The sequence below is a fragment of the Acomys minous genome, assembly GCF_964271855.1.
Source record: "Acomys minous genome assembly, chromosome: 7".
NCBI lineage: Eukaryota > Metazoa > Chordata > Mammalia > Rodentia > Muridae > Acomys > Acomys minous.
In genome coordinates, this window is record NC_140488.1 from 115,968,274 (window position 1) to 115,987,327 (window position 19,054).

Consider the following 19,054-nt stretch of genomic DNA (forward strand, 5'->3'; position numbering starts at 1 on the left):
ATTTGAATAAGATGTGAGGTTTAGGTTGAAGGCCTTTTTTTTTTTTTGGGTAGTTGTAATGTTAGTTACTCCACCCTTTGTTAAAAAGATGATATTCTTTTTCATCTAATTGCTTTTGGATCCTTGTCAAGAATTAGTTACATATAATTATAGAGTCTTATTTCTTCTGGGTGTTGTATTCTGTTCCGTTTGTCCATGTCTGTTCTTCCATTAGTATGATTAATCTAAGCTTTAATAGAAAGTGTTGTAATTCTTAGCACTTCTTTGTCATATTGTTTCAGCTATGCTGAGGCCTCTTCAGAAATAAGTAAATGTTCTGTATTCATTTAAAAATAAGTTTGAGGGCCTATAAGATGGCTCAGTGAGTAAAGATGCTTGCTACCAAGCTATCTAACCTAAGTTAGATCCCCAAGATCTACATGGTTGATGGAAAGAAACAACTCTTGAAAATTGTCTTAGGATCTTCATACATGTGGCCCAAGGCACACATGCACACACAGACACAGACAGAAAGACAGACAGACAGACACCCCGCCTACACTAAGTGCACTAAAAGTTATAAAAAGAAAAAGAGGGGCTTAATGCGGGGCGATGGTGGTGCACACCTTTAATCCCAGCGCTTGGGAGGCAGAAGCAGGTGGATATCTGTGAGTTCGAGGACAGCTAAGGCTACACAGAGAAACCAGGTCTCGAAAAACCAAAAAAAAAAAAAAGGGGGGGGGGCGTTGTGCTTATGAATTGCAGTAACTGTATACATCATGGGAATTGCTATGTTGTCTTCCATTCTGAGTTTGAGGTGCTGTTTTATCTAATTATATTTTCTTTTACTTACTCTAAGTATTTTGTTAAATTTATATCTGTTTCATTTCCTTTGAAACAAGTCTGAATTGAAGATCACAATTTATTTATTTATTTATTTATTTGGTTTTTCGAGACAGGGTCTCTCTGTGTTAGCCTTGGCCGTCCTGGACTCACTTTGTAGACCAGGCTGGCCTCGAACTCACAGCGATCCACCCGCCTCTGCCTCCCGAGTGCTGGGATTAAAGGCGTGAGCCACCACGCCCGGCTGAAGATCACAATTTATACTTATTCCAACGTAAAACTGTGATGATAGATCTAAATTTTTAAAAATAAGGTAGGTGTGTAAATATTTATGAATATTTTCATGTGTGGATCTGTTTGCCTGTGTTTGTCTTCATGCATGTATATGGCACAATGTACATGTGGAGGTCAGGAGACAACTTGGGGTAATTGATTCTCTCCCTTCATGAGATTGAAAAAAAAAATTGTAAAAATTTTAGTGTCTGCACATCAAACCTTGGACTTCATGCATGGCTGGGTGACTGCTCTATCACTGAACCATACTGTGCTACATTAAATTTTATTTGAAATTATTTGTTTTGTGTTTTATGCCTATGTGTACCTATTCATGCAGGTGCTTGTCAAGAACAGAGGTTCGTGGCAAGAATTCTTTTTTCTAAATTAATCTTTACCTTTAAAGTTTTATTTTTTCTTTCCAACTTTTATTCCTGTTATCACCCTTGCCTCATTGCAGTGGTTAGCATTTCCAGTAAGTGCTGTGTTGAATAAGAATAGTGACTTCCTGAAGATAGAGGGAGAACATATAGTTAGTTATTATAAAAATATTCCGTAGACCTAAAACTCTATAAAATTACATTCATTCTGTGTGCCTGTGTGCAGGCACATGTGTGCAGGTCAGAGGATAGCCTGTGGGAATAGCCTGCCCCTTTTCTACCTTGTGGATCCTGTGGATCCAACTCAGGTAGTCAGGCTTGGTGACAAGGCACCTTTACCTGCTGGACCTGTTTAAAAAAAAAAAAAAGAAGTCAGCTCATGCTACATTCCGGCCCACGGCCACCTCTGACCCCCCCCCCCCCCCAACAATTTATCCAGTTGAGAAAGTCCCTGTGTTCACTCTTCCCTTACCCTGCTTTTTTAACTGTTGAGAAATTTTTCTCATGAAAGTTGGATTTTGTTAAACACTTTTCAAAAAGTGTGTTAGTTGACATGATTTTTACCATTTTATTTTATTTTCAATTTGTTTACGCGATGAATGCTGAGCCAGCTTTACATACTGAGAATAAAACTCAGTTATTCTTCATGTATTCTTTATTTTGTACTTCATTGAGTTAAGAATTTGGGTTATATTTTGTTGAGTTTTGTGTCTGTGATCATGAGGAGGTTGAATTCTGTATTTGAGTACTCTGAGAGATACTGGTTTATAGATAATGCTTTGGTATAGCATTTGTCTAGCTTTGGTATCAGGCTACTATTGGCCTCTAGGAAATGGGTTAGGAAATGTTTTCCTCTCTTTCTCAATGAAAACGTGTGATTGAGTTTTAATTCTTCAGTGAAACCATGTTATCTTCCCTTTTTCAAGCTCTTATTAGGAATTCATCTTTAATGATTACTGGACTCTTTGAATTTTTTTTTTATTAAATTAATTTATTCAAATTACAACTCAATTGTTATCCCATCACTTGTATCCTCCTGTTCCCTCCTTTCCTCCCTCCCTCCGTCCCTCCCTCCCGCTTTCACCCTATATGGTCATAGGCTATCAAGCCTGTTCATTCTTTTTTGAGTGCCACCAAGCCTCCCTGTTGGACTCTTCTATTGCCATCTTTGCTGAATTTTGGTAGCTCGTGCTTTTGGGGAAGTTGGTTTACTTTTTTCTAAATTGTTGGCTTTATTATATAGGTATGCATACTTCTTCTTCTTTCTTTTTTTTCTAAATTGTCCTTTCAATGGCTGTTTGCTATGTATGGTGATCTCTATTTTCATTTGAGACACAAAAGGACATTCCAAGGTCTTTTTTTTTTCTTACTCCTCCTCTTCATCTGCATTTCCTTCCCCCCTTCTTCTCCCTTCCCCCTTCTCCTTTTTCTTTTTCTTTTCTTTTCTTTCTTTCTTTCTTTCTTTTTTTTTTTTTTGGAGACAGGTATTCCTGGTTGGCCTGGAGCTCACTATATTGACCAGGCTAGCTGGGATTAAAAGCATGCACCACTGGCTTGTTTCTAGTTTTTTTATCCCCCCTCCCCTCTCCTTCCCTCCCTCCCTCTCCCCCACCCCCATTTCTTTCTGTCTGTCTCTCCCCCCCTCCCCCCAGTTTCTCAGTGTAGCCTTGGCTGTGCTAGAACTAGCTCTGTAGACCAGGCTGCCTTCGAACTCATAGAACTTGGCCTGCCTCTACCTCCCAGAAGGCCTGTGACACCACCACCCTGCAGTTTCTAGTTTCTTAAACTAGGAATTTAGATTATTTTGTCTGTTGTCACAGTGTTAGCATATTACCTTTCACACTACTTTAGCTGTGTCTCATATATTTTGTACCAGTTTTCATTCAGTTGTATGAATTTTTAAATTTCTTCTGAGATTCTAAACCTCTTTGAGCCTTGGAGTATTAACAGCATGCTTTAAAAATAATAATGATAACTATAATTGTATTTACATTGCTGTTCTGCCTCCATGTATTTCTGTGTGAGGATGTCAGATCCCCTGGAACTGGAATTACAGACAGTTGTGAACTGCCATGTGAGTGCTGGGATTTGAACCTGGGTCCTTTGGAAGAGCAGCTGAGCCGTCTCTCCAGCACCTACAGCATGCTTTTTTTTCTGTAGAGGAATTTTATTTCAGAACATGGCTGCTCTGGTAAGAGATCACATCCAAAGACCTTCCAGGACTGTGTGGTCCAGATAGAATACGAACATGCTTTAATCCAGGAGACAGAAGCAAACGGATCTGAGTTCAAGGCCAGCCTGGTATAGAGCAAGTTTCAGGTGAAGAAATGTTTCGGTCGAGGTGTGGTACACGCCTTTAATCTCAAACAATGAAGGTAAAGTTAGTTTGTAGAAGGAAGCACCCATGTTTTGAAAGGTAAAGTCGGTTATTCCTTGGTATAGTAGGAGTTGGCAAAAGTTGGGGATCAGCATACACTGTCCTGTCTCTTGAAAAGTATAACTTCCTTATGTGCTGTGTTGCTCTAGCAAGAAAGAAGTTGAGGGTAACTCAGACAGGGTACAGCAGAAACCTGTTATCTGTTCTCTTTCTCCCTACTGATGCCAGCTCACAGTGGGCTCCACGGGCGCAAGGGAACAATTGAAACTTCCTGTGGGCCTATTACTCTGTATTCAGCCCCCTACTTGGTCCCATTGCCACTATGCTGACCTTGTTCAGTTTTCTTAATACTGAGTTGGGTTTCAGCTTCAGCTCCTTGCTGGGTCCTCCTCACCCAGGACTGTAATATGAGGGTTGGGTGCTTTTGAGTAATAAAGTGACTACCTTAAATAGCTTGAAGTTTCCTGTTAGATTAGTGGTTCTCAACCTTTGTGTCATAGCCGCTTTCAAGGGTTGAGCGACCCTTTCTCAGGGTTGCATATCAGATATTTACATTATGATTCATTACAGTTAGGAAGTAGTAATGAGAATAATTTTACGGTTTTAGTCACCACAACATGAGGAACTGCGTTAAAGTGTCACAATTCTGGAGAACCGCTGTGCTAGAAGGTGGTGGTGGCTTAACTTTGCTTCTGTGCCCTATTCAGTTCTCTAAATGGGTAAATGGCAACACCAGTTTCTTTACTGCATTTGCAGTTTGCTGTATGTTTAGTTTTCATGTGTTTGTGATTTTCGTTTTTTCAAGTAACTGGTTTATACTTTTACCAGAGATAAAGTAGATGGTTTTAGTCTAGAATTTTATTTTACTTTTAAACCATGCAACAGAAAGAGTTTATTTAAATACATTGCAGGAGGCAGAAGGCTGGGTAGTTGCAAGAGTGTTACAGATTGTGGGGAGCTGCCTTTTAGGTTTTAGAAACTGAAGCTGTGCTCTGCAAATGCTCTACGTTTCTCTGCCATCTCTCCAGCCCTCTCTTTGTCTTTTAAATAAGCCTTTTAACACCTTTGTTTTAATACCATTGTTTCCTCATCTGTGAAATAGAATAGTCACTGCTAGATTTGAATTAAATCCTGCAATGAATGCATGCAAAATGCACTGTATTTAGCAGTTAGTAAGTGTTGTAATAGCAGTTCTGATAAATGACTTGGTAAATTACAGGAGATGTTAGAATGATGCCTGGTACGGGCAGTTAGTTATGTCTGTCTCAGGTAGGGTTTTGTAGGGGGATTCAGGGAAGAATATTGGGTAAGGAAGGAGTACTAAGAAATTTGTCACGTGGAGGAATAGGCAGAAAAGAGTAAGTGGTATTTCTGATGATGGTAGGTTCTAGGTATACATACATACATATATATATATATCTCCACATCTTTGGCCCAGTCATCAGACTTTGCTGCTCATTAGCTTTGAGGCTGCATACAAATAGAATGTCAAAATTGGTTAAGTGATTTACTTTTAGAAAATAAATAGAATTTAATGTTTTCTCTGTAGTAACATTTATGTTAATTTGTTTGCATCTGGTATGTTTTCTTGTGATTGGGTGGTCTGTGGTATTATCAAGGCTTAATAAACCTGGGTATTATTTTTTTTTTTCTTTTTAAAATTATTTTTCCAGACAGGGTTTCTCTGTCTAGCCCTGGCTATCCTGGACTCACTTTTGTAGACCAGGCTGGCTTCAAACTCACAGAGATCTGTCCCTGACTCCCTGAGTACTGGGATTACAAGCGTGCACCACTGTGTCAGGCAACCTTGCATATTCTTGTGAGAGTGTGTTAAGGTTAAGGGCATGTTATAGTCCCAACAAAGTCATAGAACCACTAAATACCTTATATTGTCTTGTGTTAATTAAAGTTTTTAAATTAAATTCATTTACTTGTATGAGTACTCATACACTTGTCATACACAGCACACACATAAACTTGCCAGAATCTATTTTCTCTTTCTATTATGTGGGTTCCAGGGGTTGAACTCAGGCTTTAGACTTGATAGCAACTGCCTTTACCTACTGAGCCATCTTGCTTGCCTTTGCATTAATTTTTCATAGCAGTTAAATCTAGTTAGTGTTGTTTGTTTGCTGTACTATATATTATCAGAAACATCTGTAGCTGGCAAAGTTTTCCACAATCTAGACATCGGCTTTAGTTTAATACCTTATGGTCTTTTCTTAGACATTGAACCTAAATTCACAGTTCTTTTTTTCCCCATTAATTGTTGGTTTAGAGTGAAAATTTTTTGAGTAGTAGTGATATAGTAGTTGCTTACCATTATCCTTCTTACATTGCTGCTTATAGGTTTTTGTTGCCCTTTCTCTTTAAATAAGAAAAGGACAAAAATAGTTTTGGAAAATAATATACTATATCTTAAAATGATACTCTTTTTTTCCTGCTATAGGCAGTCTCAGTTCTGAGATACAACCTAATTTATTGCTTTTGTCCATCAACTCTGGTATTGTACACCAGTACCTGGTCTTTGATTTGTATTATCATTGCTTCAAGTGATAAGATTGGTTTTCACAAAAACATGCTTTAATTGTGCGAGGGAAACAGTGCTAATCTTTTTGCTGTCTTCACACCCCCCCCAAGAGAACCGAATAATCTTTCATAAGCATATACTTAAAATTCGCTGTGGATTAGGCAACCTAGAAAAGACAAGGCCAATCAGGAGTAATTCATATTGTAATGTTCTGATTTTCCAAATGGCATGAAATTGTTAGAAGTAAGTTTGACATCACAAAGAAACCATTCCAACTGTAGTGTCTTGATAAAGGAAATGTTGCTTTTGATCAAGAGGGTGTGTGCAGGAAGAGCAAACACACTAGACCGGAAGTGCTCTTGGTTTTTATTCTAAAGTAGGTTGTGATTGTCTCTTTTCCCCAGTGGCTGGGGTTCTACCTCAGTATTATTCATTTGGCTATTCTAAAAGGTGTTGATACTTAGGAGAAGCAGAATGGCACTGCTCCAGGCAACCAAATTCCTAGAATTAAGCTTTGGTCCTTTGTGTAAAGGTTTTACTGAATGAGGAGGATTAAAACATTTTGCAAGTCTTTCAAGGTGGGGGAGACAAATTTTTTTTTGTTTTTCGAGATAGGACAAAATGATCTTAATTCCTTGTCCTAAACACAAGTTTATATTAATTGATATTTCTTACAAAAGTGACACTCACTCAGTAGAAACTGTACTTTGAATTTAGATCCTCTCCGGGCCTAGTAGCTGTGAGTTGTTTTCTTAGGATATTGGGCTACAACAGCACGGGTTCTAGTCAGCCATGGATCATCATCCTATGCTCTAAGGTGTATTACTCCCCTTTTCTCTGGTCATGTCTTCTCCTCTGAATTGTCCCCCCCAGCCCAACCCTGCCTACCTCAGTTTGATACTGGGCATCAAATTCAGAGCTTTGTGCATGGTAGGTAGGTACTCAGCCAGCTGTTTTGATCCCATTAGATTAATGGTGCTTAGAGGTTTTGGAAGAAGGGAGGATTGATTTGGTTGCTTAACTACTTTGATTTTAGTACAGCTTTTGCTTTCTTTTGACTAATGGTATCATGGCAGATCTTTTTTCTTTTCTTTTTTTATTTTTTTTTAAAGTTTAACTTGTTTATGTCTTTATGGTTAAAGAAATTTACTTTTAGGTAGCTAGCCCATGTTGGGTTTTATTATTTTTATTCAAATTGATAACCACTGTTTTAAATCCCCCCAATGTAAACAACAAAACAAAAAACAAACAACAAAACTCCCACCTCAGACAGAATTGAGATATTAGCAAATAGGTACCTCCCCTAGCCTGCCTCTAGGTTGCTTAGCATCCTCTGATATCATTGCCTGCTTGCTGTAGCCATGGGCCCAGGACAAAAATGACAGACGTCTAGTCTTTCTCTAAGGGGTCCCCCCCTTCCCCTCCCCCTCCCTCTCTCCCACTGTCTGTCTATGTCTCTATCTCCCCCTCATGGCCCACTCAGGCCCTAACCTTTCTCCCCTTCCCTTCCCCCAAATAAATATCTCCATAGCATATTTCTTGCATGGCATTTCATTCTTTTTTTTTAATAGGTTGTTTCTTTTTCCTCATGGTTATTGAGAGTATTGTCCATTCATGGAAGGATATTGATTACTGGATGTAAAAAAGTAAAAAAGGAAAGGACAGGGTTGCTCCTATAGCCAGTGGAAGGGACATCTGGGGGAGTTCAGAGTAGTCATGACCCTGAGGAGAGGGGGGGGAGGTTAGGGACCAGGGAACCAGGTGCAGCAGCCAGAGCTAGAGAGTTCTGGGCTGGGGGCTGGGCATGCCAGCCTGGAGAGCCCATGCTGCGAGAACCTGGCCAGTGTCTGCTTTGATATGTTAAATAGGCACCTCAGCTATTTGTCCTGGTTTTGAAATCTAAGTTACTTTTATTTTTTGGTTTTACAAGGAAAGTACCTTGAACATTAAGTTTATGTTAGAATTTTTCTTCATGTAGGATAAATGTATAATAGTGTAATTGTGGGGTTGCCTGATAAGTCTGTTTTAAGTTTTTGAAAGGATTACCAAATTAATTTCCAGAGTGTTTTTGCCAGTTTATATTCCCATCAGCAACATATGAATCATTGCCAGTATTTTAACCTACTTTTATGCATTCTTTTTGTTTTGGAAATGTTATCACATGCACTGGGCCGATCTAGAACTTGCTATGTAGCTAAGGATGGCTTCGAATTCCTTATCTTCTTCCTGCTTCCACCTCCCTCCCCCAAAGCTAGGATTATGTGCATATGCCACCATGCCTGGTATTGTAGTCATTCTGATAAATATTCAGTGATAATTGATTGTGACTTGAATATGCATTTCTCCAATAGGGAATACAATTAGCATTTTATATGCTTACTTGACATTTGTGTGTCTTTTATTTTCTAAGTCTTATATATTCTATATGTGCATTTGCTGCCACTGAGAGAGCAGGCAACCTATTAGGATTCTTGTAGAAGTATAGGTTTTGGGCTTTGCAGTTGCTGTAGACTAAACAATAGCACACTGTGTTGGTTGCTGGTCTGGGCACCTTCAGTGGCTTGGGGCTTTTAAAGTGGTCATAAGGATGTTTTGGGCCATCTCCTGTGGGTCTCTTCTCTTTTTTCTCTGCCTGTTTGGTCCTGAGGTAAGGCTTTTTTTTTATTTTTTAAGTACCTGTTCATAGTGTATGATCCGCGTATGCAGTATATAAAAAGAAAAGTCAAAGAAGTGTTGTCTTTCTAGATTCGTGGATTCACTAGATAGTAATTCTTCTTTATAGCTTTCAGCGTCCTTTTATCTTTGGCTTTAGAATAAGTTCCCTAATATTTCATGTGTAAGGGATTGTAGCAGGGGAAGTTAGTGTATGTTAATTTGTTCTGAAATTAGAAACTAATTTCTGCCTTTTAATTGGCGTGCTTCAAAAGTGATTACTGAGGGCTAGGAATATAGGTGTGTGTTTGTTTGTCTGTCTGTCTATCTATCTATCTAATCATCCATCCAATCTAAATTGGTAGAGTGTTTTCCTAGTATGTACAAGGCTTTCGGTTTGATTCCTAGCTCTCATACGAAACAGATGTTGTAGTGTATGTCTTGTAATTTCAGCACTTGGGATCAGGAGTTTAAGGTTATTATCTTTGTGACCTTTCTGTTGCTGGCATAAAATATGCTGAGAAAGCAACGTAAGACAATATATGATCATAGTAGTTGTGTGGCATTAAAGGCAATACGATTTTTTCTTTTCTTAAATCATTAAAGATTTCTTTGTGTTTATATTCTGAATACTTTCATCACAAAGTCATATTTGCTTATAAACTTAATAGTAGTAAATAACAAGAAATTGGCAGGGAGGAGCAATTTCTGTATACCTTACCAAGAGTTTCAGAAAGCAAAAACCCAAGACATGGCTCAGTGGGCAAAGGTGCCTGCTACAAAGCCTGATGGCCTGAGTTCAATCCCTGGGACCTACATGGTATGGGAAGAGAAGTGAATTCTACAAGTTGTCCTCAGACCTCTGCATATTCATGTTCTTGCAAGCGCGCGCTCGCGCTCTCTCTCTCTTCTCTTCTCTCTCTCTCTCTCTCTCCCTCCCTCCCTCCCTCCCTCCCTCCCTCCCTCCCTCCCTTCTCTCTCTCTCTCTCTCTCTCTCTCTCTCTCCCTCCCTCTCTCTCACACACACACATACGAGGGGAAGATAAAAAAAAAACTAAAAATACAAAATATGATTTCAATGAAAGCTTTATTTATAGTACTGTTACTGGCTTTAAAATAACCATTCTGTTTTAATATAAAATTGGGGCTTCCGTACAACATAGTCAATAACCGAGTTCTCTTACCATGCAATAAATTTGTATTTTTACACTCAAGCCATCTGTTGTATAAAGAGACGCTTGAAGTTTTGTGCCTATAAATTATAGTAATTCCTGAGACTTTACTATAAAATTGATCCCATTTAATTATAGAGAAGTGGATTGGTTAGTAGTTCTCAGTGCTTTTGAATTGGTACATACACTTTTAGCTGGCAAAAAGTATAATAGGAACCGAGGACAATTCTTTTGCATCTCTTAAGCTTTACGTGTAGTAGGATCAGCCTGGATTGAACTTGTTTGAGATAGGTTCTCTAGACTTGTGGATGGGTAAATTTTGTTGGAATAGTAAATTTTAGTACATATATTTTGAAACTGTTTGATTATACTTCAAGGCTCCATGTCATAAGGAAAAATGAAACTTTCTAAGTAGGCATTCCAGGAAATTATTATGAAAGTATTGAAATGATATTTTTAATGGTTATGGAAACTTTTTGGGCTTCTTTGTATGTAACAATCCTGAGAGGATACCCAGAGATTTGAAAAATCTCTTCTTTTTTTCTTTAATGACTCTAGGATGCCTTCCAACAACAACATTATGGGTATCTAAGGAAAGTTGAGTATTTAAAAAAGACTAGGAGTTAGAGCTTTATTATCTTAGAAGAAATGAAACGTGTGTATTCTATGTCAAGTACTGTGTGAACTCTTAAGTTTCCCTTCTCTCCTTACCTCTTTCCTTTGTCTTTGTGTGTGCATGCTTGTGTAGATGTCAGAGGACAGTCTGGCTTTCAGACATGGATTCTGGAGACCTTAGCTCAGGTTGTCAGGCTTTCGTTGCAAGCACTTAACTGAGCCATCTCAGGGGTCCAATTTTGACATCTCAATCATTCTGTCAGGTTTCTTTTTTCTTTTCTTTCTTTTTTTGAGACAGGGCTTCTCTGTGTAGTCTTGGCTGTCCTGGACTTGCTTTGTAGACCAGGCTGGCTTCGAACTCACAGCAATCCACTTGCCTTTACCTCCCAAGTGCTGGGATTAAAGGCATGCGCCACCACTCTGTCAGGTTTCTTAAAAGTTAAAGTAGGAATGGATAAGTTCCCCAGGATCTGTAGTATATGACAACTGGAATATGGCATCAAACTCTGTCCTGTCATTTATTTTCTTTAGTGTTCAAAGAATTAATAGCTTTTTGTTTGTCTGTTTTCTGAGAAAAGAGAGAGTAAGGTATATAAATATTTTGGAAGTGTAAAGAGTTAGAATTAGTGATGTTTATAACAAGGAAGAGACAAAAGTTATTTTAAATCTGGTATAGATTTTGGCAAAAAGTGAACTGTTGAGTATGAATTCACATATTTTGTTATATTCTATACTTGTAGGAAAGATGGAACATACTTGATTTGAGAAGGTTTGTTTGTATCAACAGAGATTACAGTAGCTTAGATTTGTAACTTATCAACAGAATTGTCAAAATACTCCTTCTTTGATATGTCAAATATTGTTAAAAATTTGTAGATAGGAAAGACATTTATGCGGTAATCAGTGGAATTTTGATAAATACTTAAGGAAGCTATTCTTTTTAAAGAGTGATACCCTGGTTGTATTGATATATGAGATTTCCTGGTGTTGATGTAATGGAGAATATATACATCATCTTAGGGAGGAAATGTATTTCTAGTATTTTTAGCTATGTCTTAAATCATTTGTATTCTTTTATTTTCAGGCTGTTCGCTGCTATGAATCTCTGATCTTAAAAGCTGAAGGAAAAGTGGAGTCTGATTTCTTTTGTCAATTAGGTCACTTCAATCTATTATTGGAAGATTATCCAAAAGGTAATTTGTTTTCTTGTTGATTTTTTTTTAAAGTAATTATAATTATAGTCTGTGAAGGGCACTGCCATATTTACTTGTAAGAAGCTATAAACTCATGAGCCATAGTAAACAGTAAGAAAAAGAGTAGATGGAAATGGGGAAATGTCATGTGGCTCCAGGTCAGTCATAAAATAAACTCAGTAAAACTGATACCCCTATATCTACAAATCTTCTAGTGTATTGTGCTTTTGTTGCCCCATAAGAATACCTGTCCTTTAAATGCTGTATCTAAGTGTTTTCATATTTATTTAAATGTTATCAAGAAATAACTAAGTTATATGTCTGAAGATAGTAGTCAATCCTCTGAAATGCATCTTTTTCAAGGAACTAAGGTGTCAAATTAGAGCATTTACTCATAGGAAGTTAAAAAGCTGCCTTTTCTCCCCCAATAACAAATGAAAATTCCACAGTAAAGGAAAACTGTTCTTTCAAGTGATAACATTTAAATTTAGGGTAACAATAAACATCTTTATACAGTAGATATATTTGTTTTCATCAAATTGGGCAGAGTACCTAGGACTAGAGTGCCAGTGTATCATGCCAGGTTTGTGTCCAGTCACACAGTTTCCTAATGGAACTTAAATTTTAGTCTGAAACAGTCCTATTCTGTGAAATTCAAAAATTGACTTATTTCCAAGTTAAGTTCCATTATTTATAGTTGCAGATTATATAAACGTCCCCAGGTTTGTATTTTCTAATCCATGAAAGGCAGAAAAGTAGTAGATGGTCATCAGCAATTTTAGGATTATTATGCGATACTGGCTAGTGCTGAGCAAAATAGCTTTATTTCAACAGGATATCAGACATTAACAGTAGTACTTAAATTTAAAAAAAATATGTTTATTCCTTATTTGTTTTTGTGTGGGGGCATGCATGTACTGTGGAAGTGAGAGAATATTTGGAGTCAGTTCTTTTTGTTCTCCTACCTTGAGGGTATCAGGGATTGAGTTCGGGTTGTCAAGCACGAGGACAAGTGCTTTTTACCCACGGCGTTATCTCTCTGGCCTAACACTTAGGTTTTTAACATCAGTAGCTTAATTTTTAATAGGAGAAGGAGGACAGTGGGTATATCAGTATATTTCAAGCTAGTAGCTTCTGTAGTTTCTAATTATTACTGCATTTTTGAGTTTTTGGGAGTTTGAGGGCTACTTTCTTTGTATAAATAAGTTTGTCTTAAAATACAAGCTAGGGCTGGAGAGATGGTTCAGTGGTTAAGAGAACTGGCTGTTATTGCAGAGGATCTAACTTCTGTTCTAGGGCATCTAACGCCTCTTTTGATCTTTGGGGTACTGCATGTGTGTGGTACATAGGTACATTTAAGCATGCACGCACACATACATAAACACACATCCACACTCATCTAGTATATAGCATATAAAAGAATTAAGGAACACAAGCTAGTTATTTTTTTCTCCTGTCCATTCTTACCATTTCCCTTCCCCTCTCTTTAGGCATATGGGAATTTGCCTGTATGTATGTATGTATATACACCATGTGTATGAGGCTAGAAGAAGGCATCAGATCCTTTTGAGCTATAGTTATAGACCCACTATGTGTGAGTGTTTGGGATTGAACCCGAGGCCTTTGGAAGAACAACCTGTTCTCACTGAGCCATCTCTAGCCCTTATAAGAGCCCTTTTTGAGGAAGAGAGCAGGGCATGGCATTTGTTAATCCTGGCAAACCTAGTACCCATAGGGCATTGGGCAAGACTAACAGCCAAATATAAGAAACTCTTGGAATATAAGGAGTAGGTGAATGGTTTTAAAAAGTTAGAACAGAGTACCTAACACTTGTCTCTGTGTGGAGGTGCCGCTTCCTGTCCATTTTGTAGCCTATAGAACTGAGGCAAAGAAGTTCATCAAATTATACACAGTTAAGAAAAATACGGCCCTAGGCAAGACTCTGGTCGATGTTTATGTGGGTCTTCAGTTCTCAGATTGAGAAAGAAATTATAAAGGACAGAAGAATCTAAGGATAGGCCTCTGTTCCTGGATTCCATGTGTATCTGATGTCCTGGGATTTCACTTTTTCTTTATCTTGGATGTTCTGGTTGTTTGTTTGTTTATATTTTTAATTTTTAAAGATAGGGTTTCTCTGTATAGCCTTGGCTATCCTGGACACACATGTAGACCAGACTGCTCTTAGACTTATTGAGATCTGCCTGCCTTTGCCTTTGCTGGGATTTCAGGCATGCAGCGCAACATCTTGGATGTTCTTAAAGGCTCATTTCATTTATGTCTTAAGGTTTTCAATGAATTTTACATCCTATTTGTTGGTGTGCATTGCACTTCTAGAGGAATATATTTGCTAGTATTTTCCTTAGGAAAGGTTCTGCTATTACCAGGTTTTTCTTTGTACTCCCCGTGACTCCCTGGTCCTTTTTTCAGAATTTAGACAAGACACTCAGAGTATATAGAAGATACAGTTTATTATTCTCAAGTGTGGGAAGTGGCCAAAGGGACCACTGAGAAATAAAGTGTATTGTCACTGAATAAGAGAAAGTCCAATGTCCAGAGACCATTGTGCCGCCACCCACATTTAGGCAGGGTTATTTTTAAAGTTTAGGAATGGAGGGAATTTTTTAATTAAAAAAAAATTTTTTTTTTTGGTCTAAGTGGTTAACAGACACATTTATAATAACTCTTAAGGGAGGGCATGATGTTATATCTTTGTGCTTTACTAGAAAGCCTCTACCTAGATAGTAATACTTACAGTATCAAGTCTTTACTCAGGGCCAGAGATGTACTCAGATCCCCTTTTTGTAACTAGTAATCAGGGTCTGGTAGTTTAGTTTCAGTTTCTGGTTTTACAAGCTGCTGCTTATGAGGGGAAGGCTCTGTCCTCAGTGATCTTCAAGCCTGCAAATATCGAATATTTGAAGTTATTTTTTGTTGAGTTGTTGCATATATGAAAAATACCTTAGAATGTGGATATCTTACTTTATTGTTGGAGATAATTTTCCTTAGAAGTTTGATAATGTTCCATTGTCTTATTTGTAGACTTAACATCTGTCGTAGGCCACTTTAGTCTATTAACTCATGGCCTTTTTCCCAGGGAATTCTGCAATTTTCTGAAATTGTGACGAGTTTTTAAGGGTAGAAGTCTAAGCTCCTAGAACCTTAGCAGGCTAGGCTAGGTCTTAATCCACCAGTTACCAAGTGGAGAAGAGACCTATTGATTGTAGCCATAGTGTGAAAAACAGATAAAGTTCAGTGGCCCCATAGGTCTGTCTTTTGGGCGTTGACTGTAGGCTTATTTTACTATAGATTTTACTATCAAGCAAGAGGTAGCATAATTAAGCAGTCCTGGTCAAGGTCTCAGTTCTGATTCTACAAGATGGTTGGATAAATATATATATTGTTATTCCTTGAGGGGACCAATCTGATATCTATAACATGATTACTTTGGTTTCAGTATGTAGCCTCACCTTCATGGATAATTGCTTTAGTTTGGGGAGGGGGCTATCTGTCCTAGAAGGTTTTGCTTTTTGAAGTCTAAGGTGACTGAACACTTTAGAAAACAACTTATCTTTGCCTTTAGCCGTGACAGGAATTGAGATGTTAGGTCAGGCAGATTCAGGCAGGAATATGAGACAAGGTAAAGGACATAGAAAATGAAGGCAAAGATACTTTATTTCATTCTGTTGATAGTTTATGGGCCCAAGAGAGGAGTTGATGCTTTAGCAAAGGCTGGTTTTCCAAGTGCTTGTTTTAGAATCATTGCTTGAATTTTATACTTTGCTTCTGTTTTTTGTGTTTTTTTTAAAACCACTGTTACTGATATGTTAGCCCTCCAGTAAATGATTTCTCTTTTTGTTTTTTGTTTTGTTCCTTTTTGAGAAGTCTCTTAAAATTCTTAATCTTACTGTATTATTCTATAGTAATTTTGTTTTTCAAATTATCCTGCTTGTTTTTTTTTTTAAGAATCCTCTTCCTCCACCATGAAAGCAACATTTCCTACCTTTAAAAAGTTTACTTATTTATTTATTTTGTTTTGTTTTCAACCTTGGATGGTCTTCATCTCATTTTTATCATTTATTTTTCTTTTAGGTCGCACCCTACTCAGACCCCTTATTTGTTTCTTGTTTCTTGAATGCTTTCTGTAGATAGCTGGTAATTCTAAGCTCTCCATGTTTTAAGGATTGTAAAGTTCCGGAATTAGAACCACTGAGCATGTAGAAATAGCTTGTTGAGTCTGACCTACTTGGCCTTCTGCTTCTGTTGGAAAATTGGTGCATCTCTTTTTAATGATACTACTTGGTGGTAATCTCATGGGGTTACCTTCAATATGAGTCTCCTCTCTTCTAAGCATCTAAGGTGACTCTAGGTTTAGAACAAAGCCTTTTGGGGGTTATATGTTATGAACAATGACAGTAAAATGCATCACTTATATCTATCTTTGTTCCTTGAACAGGATGAGGGGACTATGAGATGGTGAGGTTGGGAGATAGGGCACAAATTTTTAGACAGATATTCCTGGATGGCTGCCTGTAGAGTTAAGCGGTGACTCACAGTAAGGGAGATAGAGAAAGGCAAAAGATATGAAGCTTTTATCCTGCTTTAGTGATCTTGTGGGTCCAAGTGAGAAATCAGTGCTTATCAGCAAAGGCGGCTTCTAAGTACCTATTATAGTAATGTTTCTTAAAACTTAAATTGACTTTAAAGTGAAACATAATTGTGACTTACAATTCTTCTTCTTCTTTTAGCATTATCTGCATACCAGAGGTACTACAGTTTACAGTCTGACTACTGGAAGGTTGGTCCATATTTTCATGCTTATTTCCTATTTCCTTTTTGTTGGCAAAGTATTGTTGGTTATAAAAAAAATTAGCAAAGCTTGCTCTTTCTTGTTTGTTTTTTAATATTGCTTCTGCAGGAAAGAGAATATTAGAAGAGGTAAATCAGTATCATTTTGTTGTTTTATATTTTACTACTTTGGACTTTGTTAAGAAGGATTAGATTATTGACATTTTATTGACAAGTGATAATTGCATGTGAAATAATAGAGAAATCAAACACAGCCCACTAACAGCGTTTACCTCTCAAGTATTTGGATTACTAGTTTGTGGCTTTGAGAATTGAACCCAGGGCCTTCTACTTGCTAGGTAAGCACCTCAAAACTGGGCTATATTTTTACGCCTTTGTTCATATATTTGTTGTCCCTTTATATTTCTACTTTTGAATATGTGTTTAGATAATTTGCCTATTTCTTAATTGGATTGCACGAACTTTTGAGGTCCCTATATATCCTGGATATTAATCATTGGTGAGATAAATAATATACATTTTTTTTGTCAATTTGTAGGTTATTTTTTCACTTTTGTTGTTTGTTTTTTAAGAGATGGTTTTTCTCTGTAGCCTGGATGTTGTAGAACTGTAGACCAGGCTGGCCTCAAACTTACATAGATCCACCTGCCTCTGCCTCCAACTGCTGGGATTAAAGGCATGTACCACCAATGCTCAACAGAAAAACTTTTTAGTTTTAGGTAATCCCATTTGTCTTTTCTTTATTTTTCTTTTCTTGTTGTTTGTTTGTATAGGGTTAGAGACAATATTCAATTTTAATCCTCTGCATAGAGATTCCTAGTTTACCAGGATCATGTATTAATGAGGTCGCCTTTTCTCTGATGATGTTCTTGGTTCCTTTGTGAAGACTCATTGCGTCTTAATTGCTGGGAACTCTTACCTGTGTACATTGCTAATCCTTACTATAGTGTATAACTTGAAATCAAGTATACCTTTTGTTATTAACTAACTTTTCAGTATCTTTTTTAGGTGGGGTGGTCTTTTATGCTTCCATGAATTTGCATTTTCTGTTTATATTTCATTGTTATTTTGAAGAGATGTCTGCAATATGTAAATCACTTTGGGTAGCTGGGACATTGGACATGGTTACAGCCCAGGAACGGGAAACATCTTTCCATCTTCTGGTGTCAACAGTTTCTTTCATCAATGTTTTGTAATTGTCATTGTGAATGTCTGTCTTCTTCAGTTAGTTTTTTTCCCTAGGTTTTTTGTTTTGTTTTTGTTTTTTTTTTTGGAGCTTACTGTGAATATGGAATTGCTTTCATTATACCTTCCCACCCCCAAAATTCCTGGAGGTGGGGGGAGAGAGAGAATATATAGAGAGAGGTAGGACATGCATACAGGGGCCAGACCTTTCTTACTGCTCTCCAACTTAACTGTTTTGTGGTGAGATCTCTGAACCTGGAGCTTACCATTTCAGCTAGCCTAGCTAGGAAGTGAGCTCCTGGGATCTACCGGTTTTCTGCTGGGGTTACAAGCATATGTGGACATGCCCAGCTTTTTACATTGATACTGGATATTTGAACTCAGGTCTTCATGCTTGCACAGCAAATACTCTTACCCACTGAGTATCCTTGGTTCCTTGCTATTTGTTGTTAACAGTTTTTGTTAAAATGGCACTGCTCTTTATATGTTGATACTTTTGTATTATACTGTGTTGGATTGAACACATACTAGTAGAGTACCAAAATGCATTAGTGTTTCGTTAAAGAAATGAAATTAACCCTTACAGTAATTTTAGCAAGAGTAAGCCCAGATACCAATTCTCTACTCTCTCCCATTGTTTTCTATTGTCTCTTGTCTATCTGTTGTATGAGTCTGAATCTGCTTGCCTGAATTCAGAATTGCTTGTAAGTGTGCGTGTGTCCCTAACAAAGGGGTTTTGTTCTGAAGTAATTGAACATAGAAGGCATCACATGGGGAAGATACGAAGGATGCTTTACAGAACTCTTTTCAGGCTTTTTACAAGGAACAAAATGTTACTAATTGCAGCTGGCCCAGATAACAAACAAATGCTTTCAAACAATATTCATATGCTGCTTTGAACATTTTTGGTGGCTATTTGTTTTATAAATTTGCTTTTCAATCTTTTTATTTTAACAAATGAGTACCATAGCACACAAGTGCATTACTCTCTGGATCACGGGCATGAAATAGTATAAAACGTAAAATTGTAGCTATGTGCATTAAATGGG

General features: G+C 37.5%; 1 protein-coding gene across 9 annotated transcripts in view; it reads left to right on the forward strand.

Annotated features, from left to right (window-relative positions):
* KDM6A (lysine demethylase 6A) overlaps positions 1-19,054 on the forward strand; it is a 113,706-nt gene that overhangs the window by 11,971 nt on the left and 82,681 nt on the right. For 8 of the 9 annotated variants that reach the window (XM_084791050.1, XM_084791051.1, XM_084791053.1 and 5 more), the window contains exons 3-4: positions 11,906-12,014; positions 16,760-16,809. In XM_084791050.1, the coding sequence (XP_084647176.1) occupies positions 11,906-12,014; positions 16,760-16,809 (159 nt within the window). Of the gene's footprint in view, positions 1-11,905; positions 12,015-16,759; positions 16,810-19,054 lie in introns of those variants that run through there. The other variant, XM_084791058.1, reaches the window with a different exon arrangement.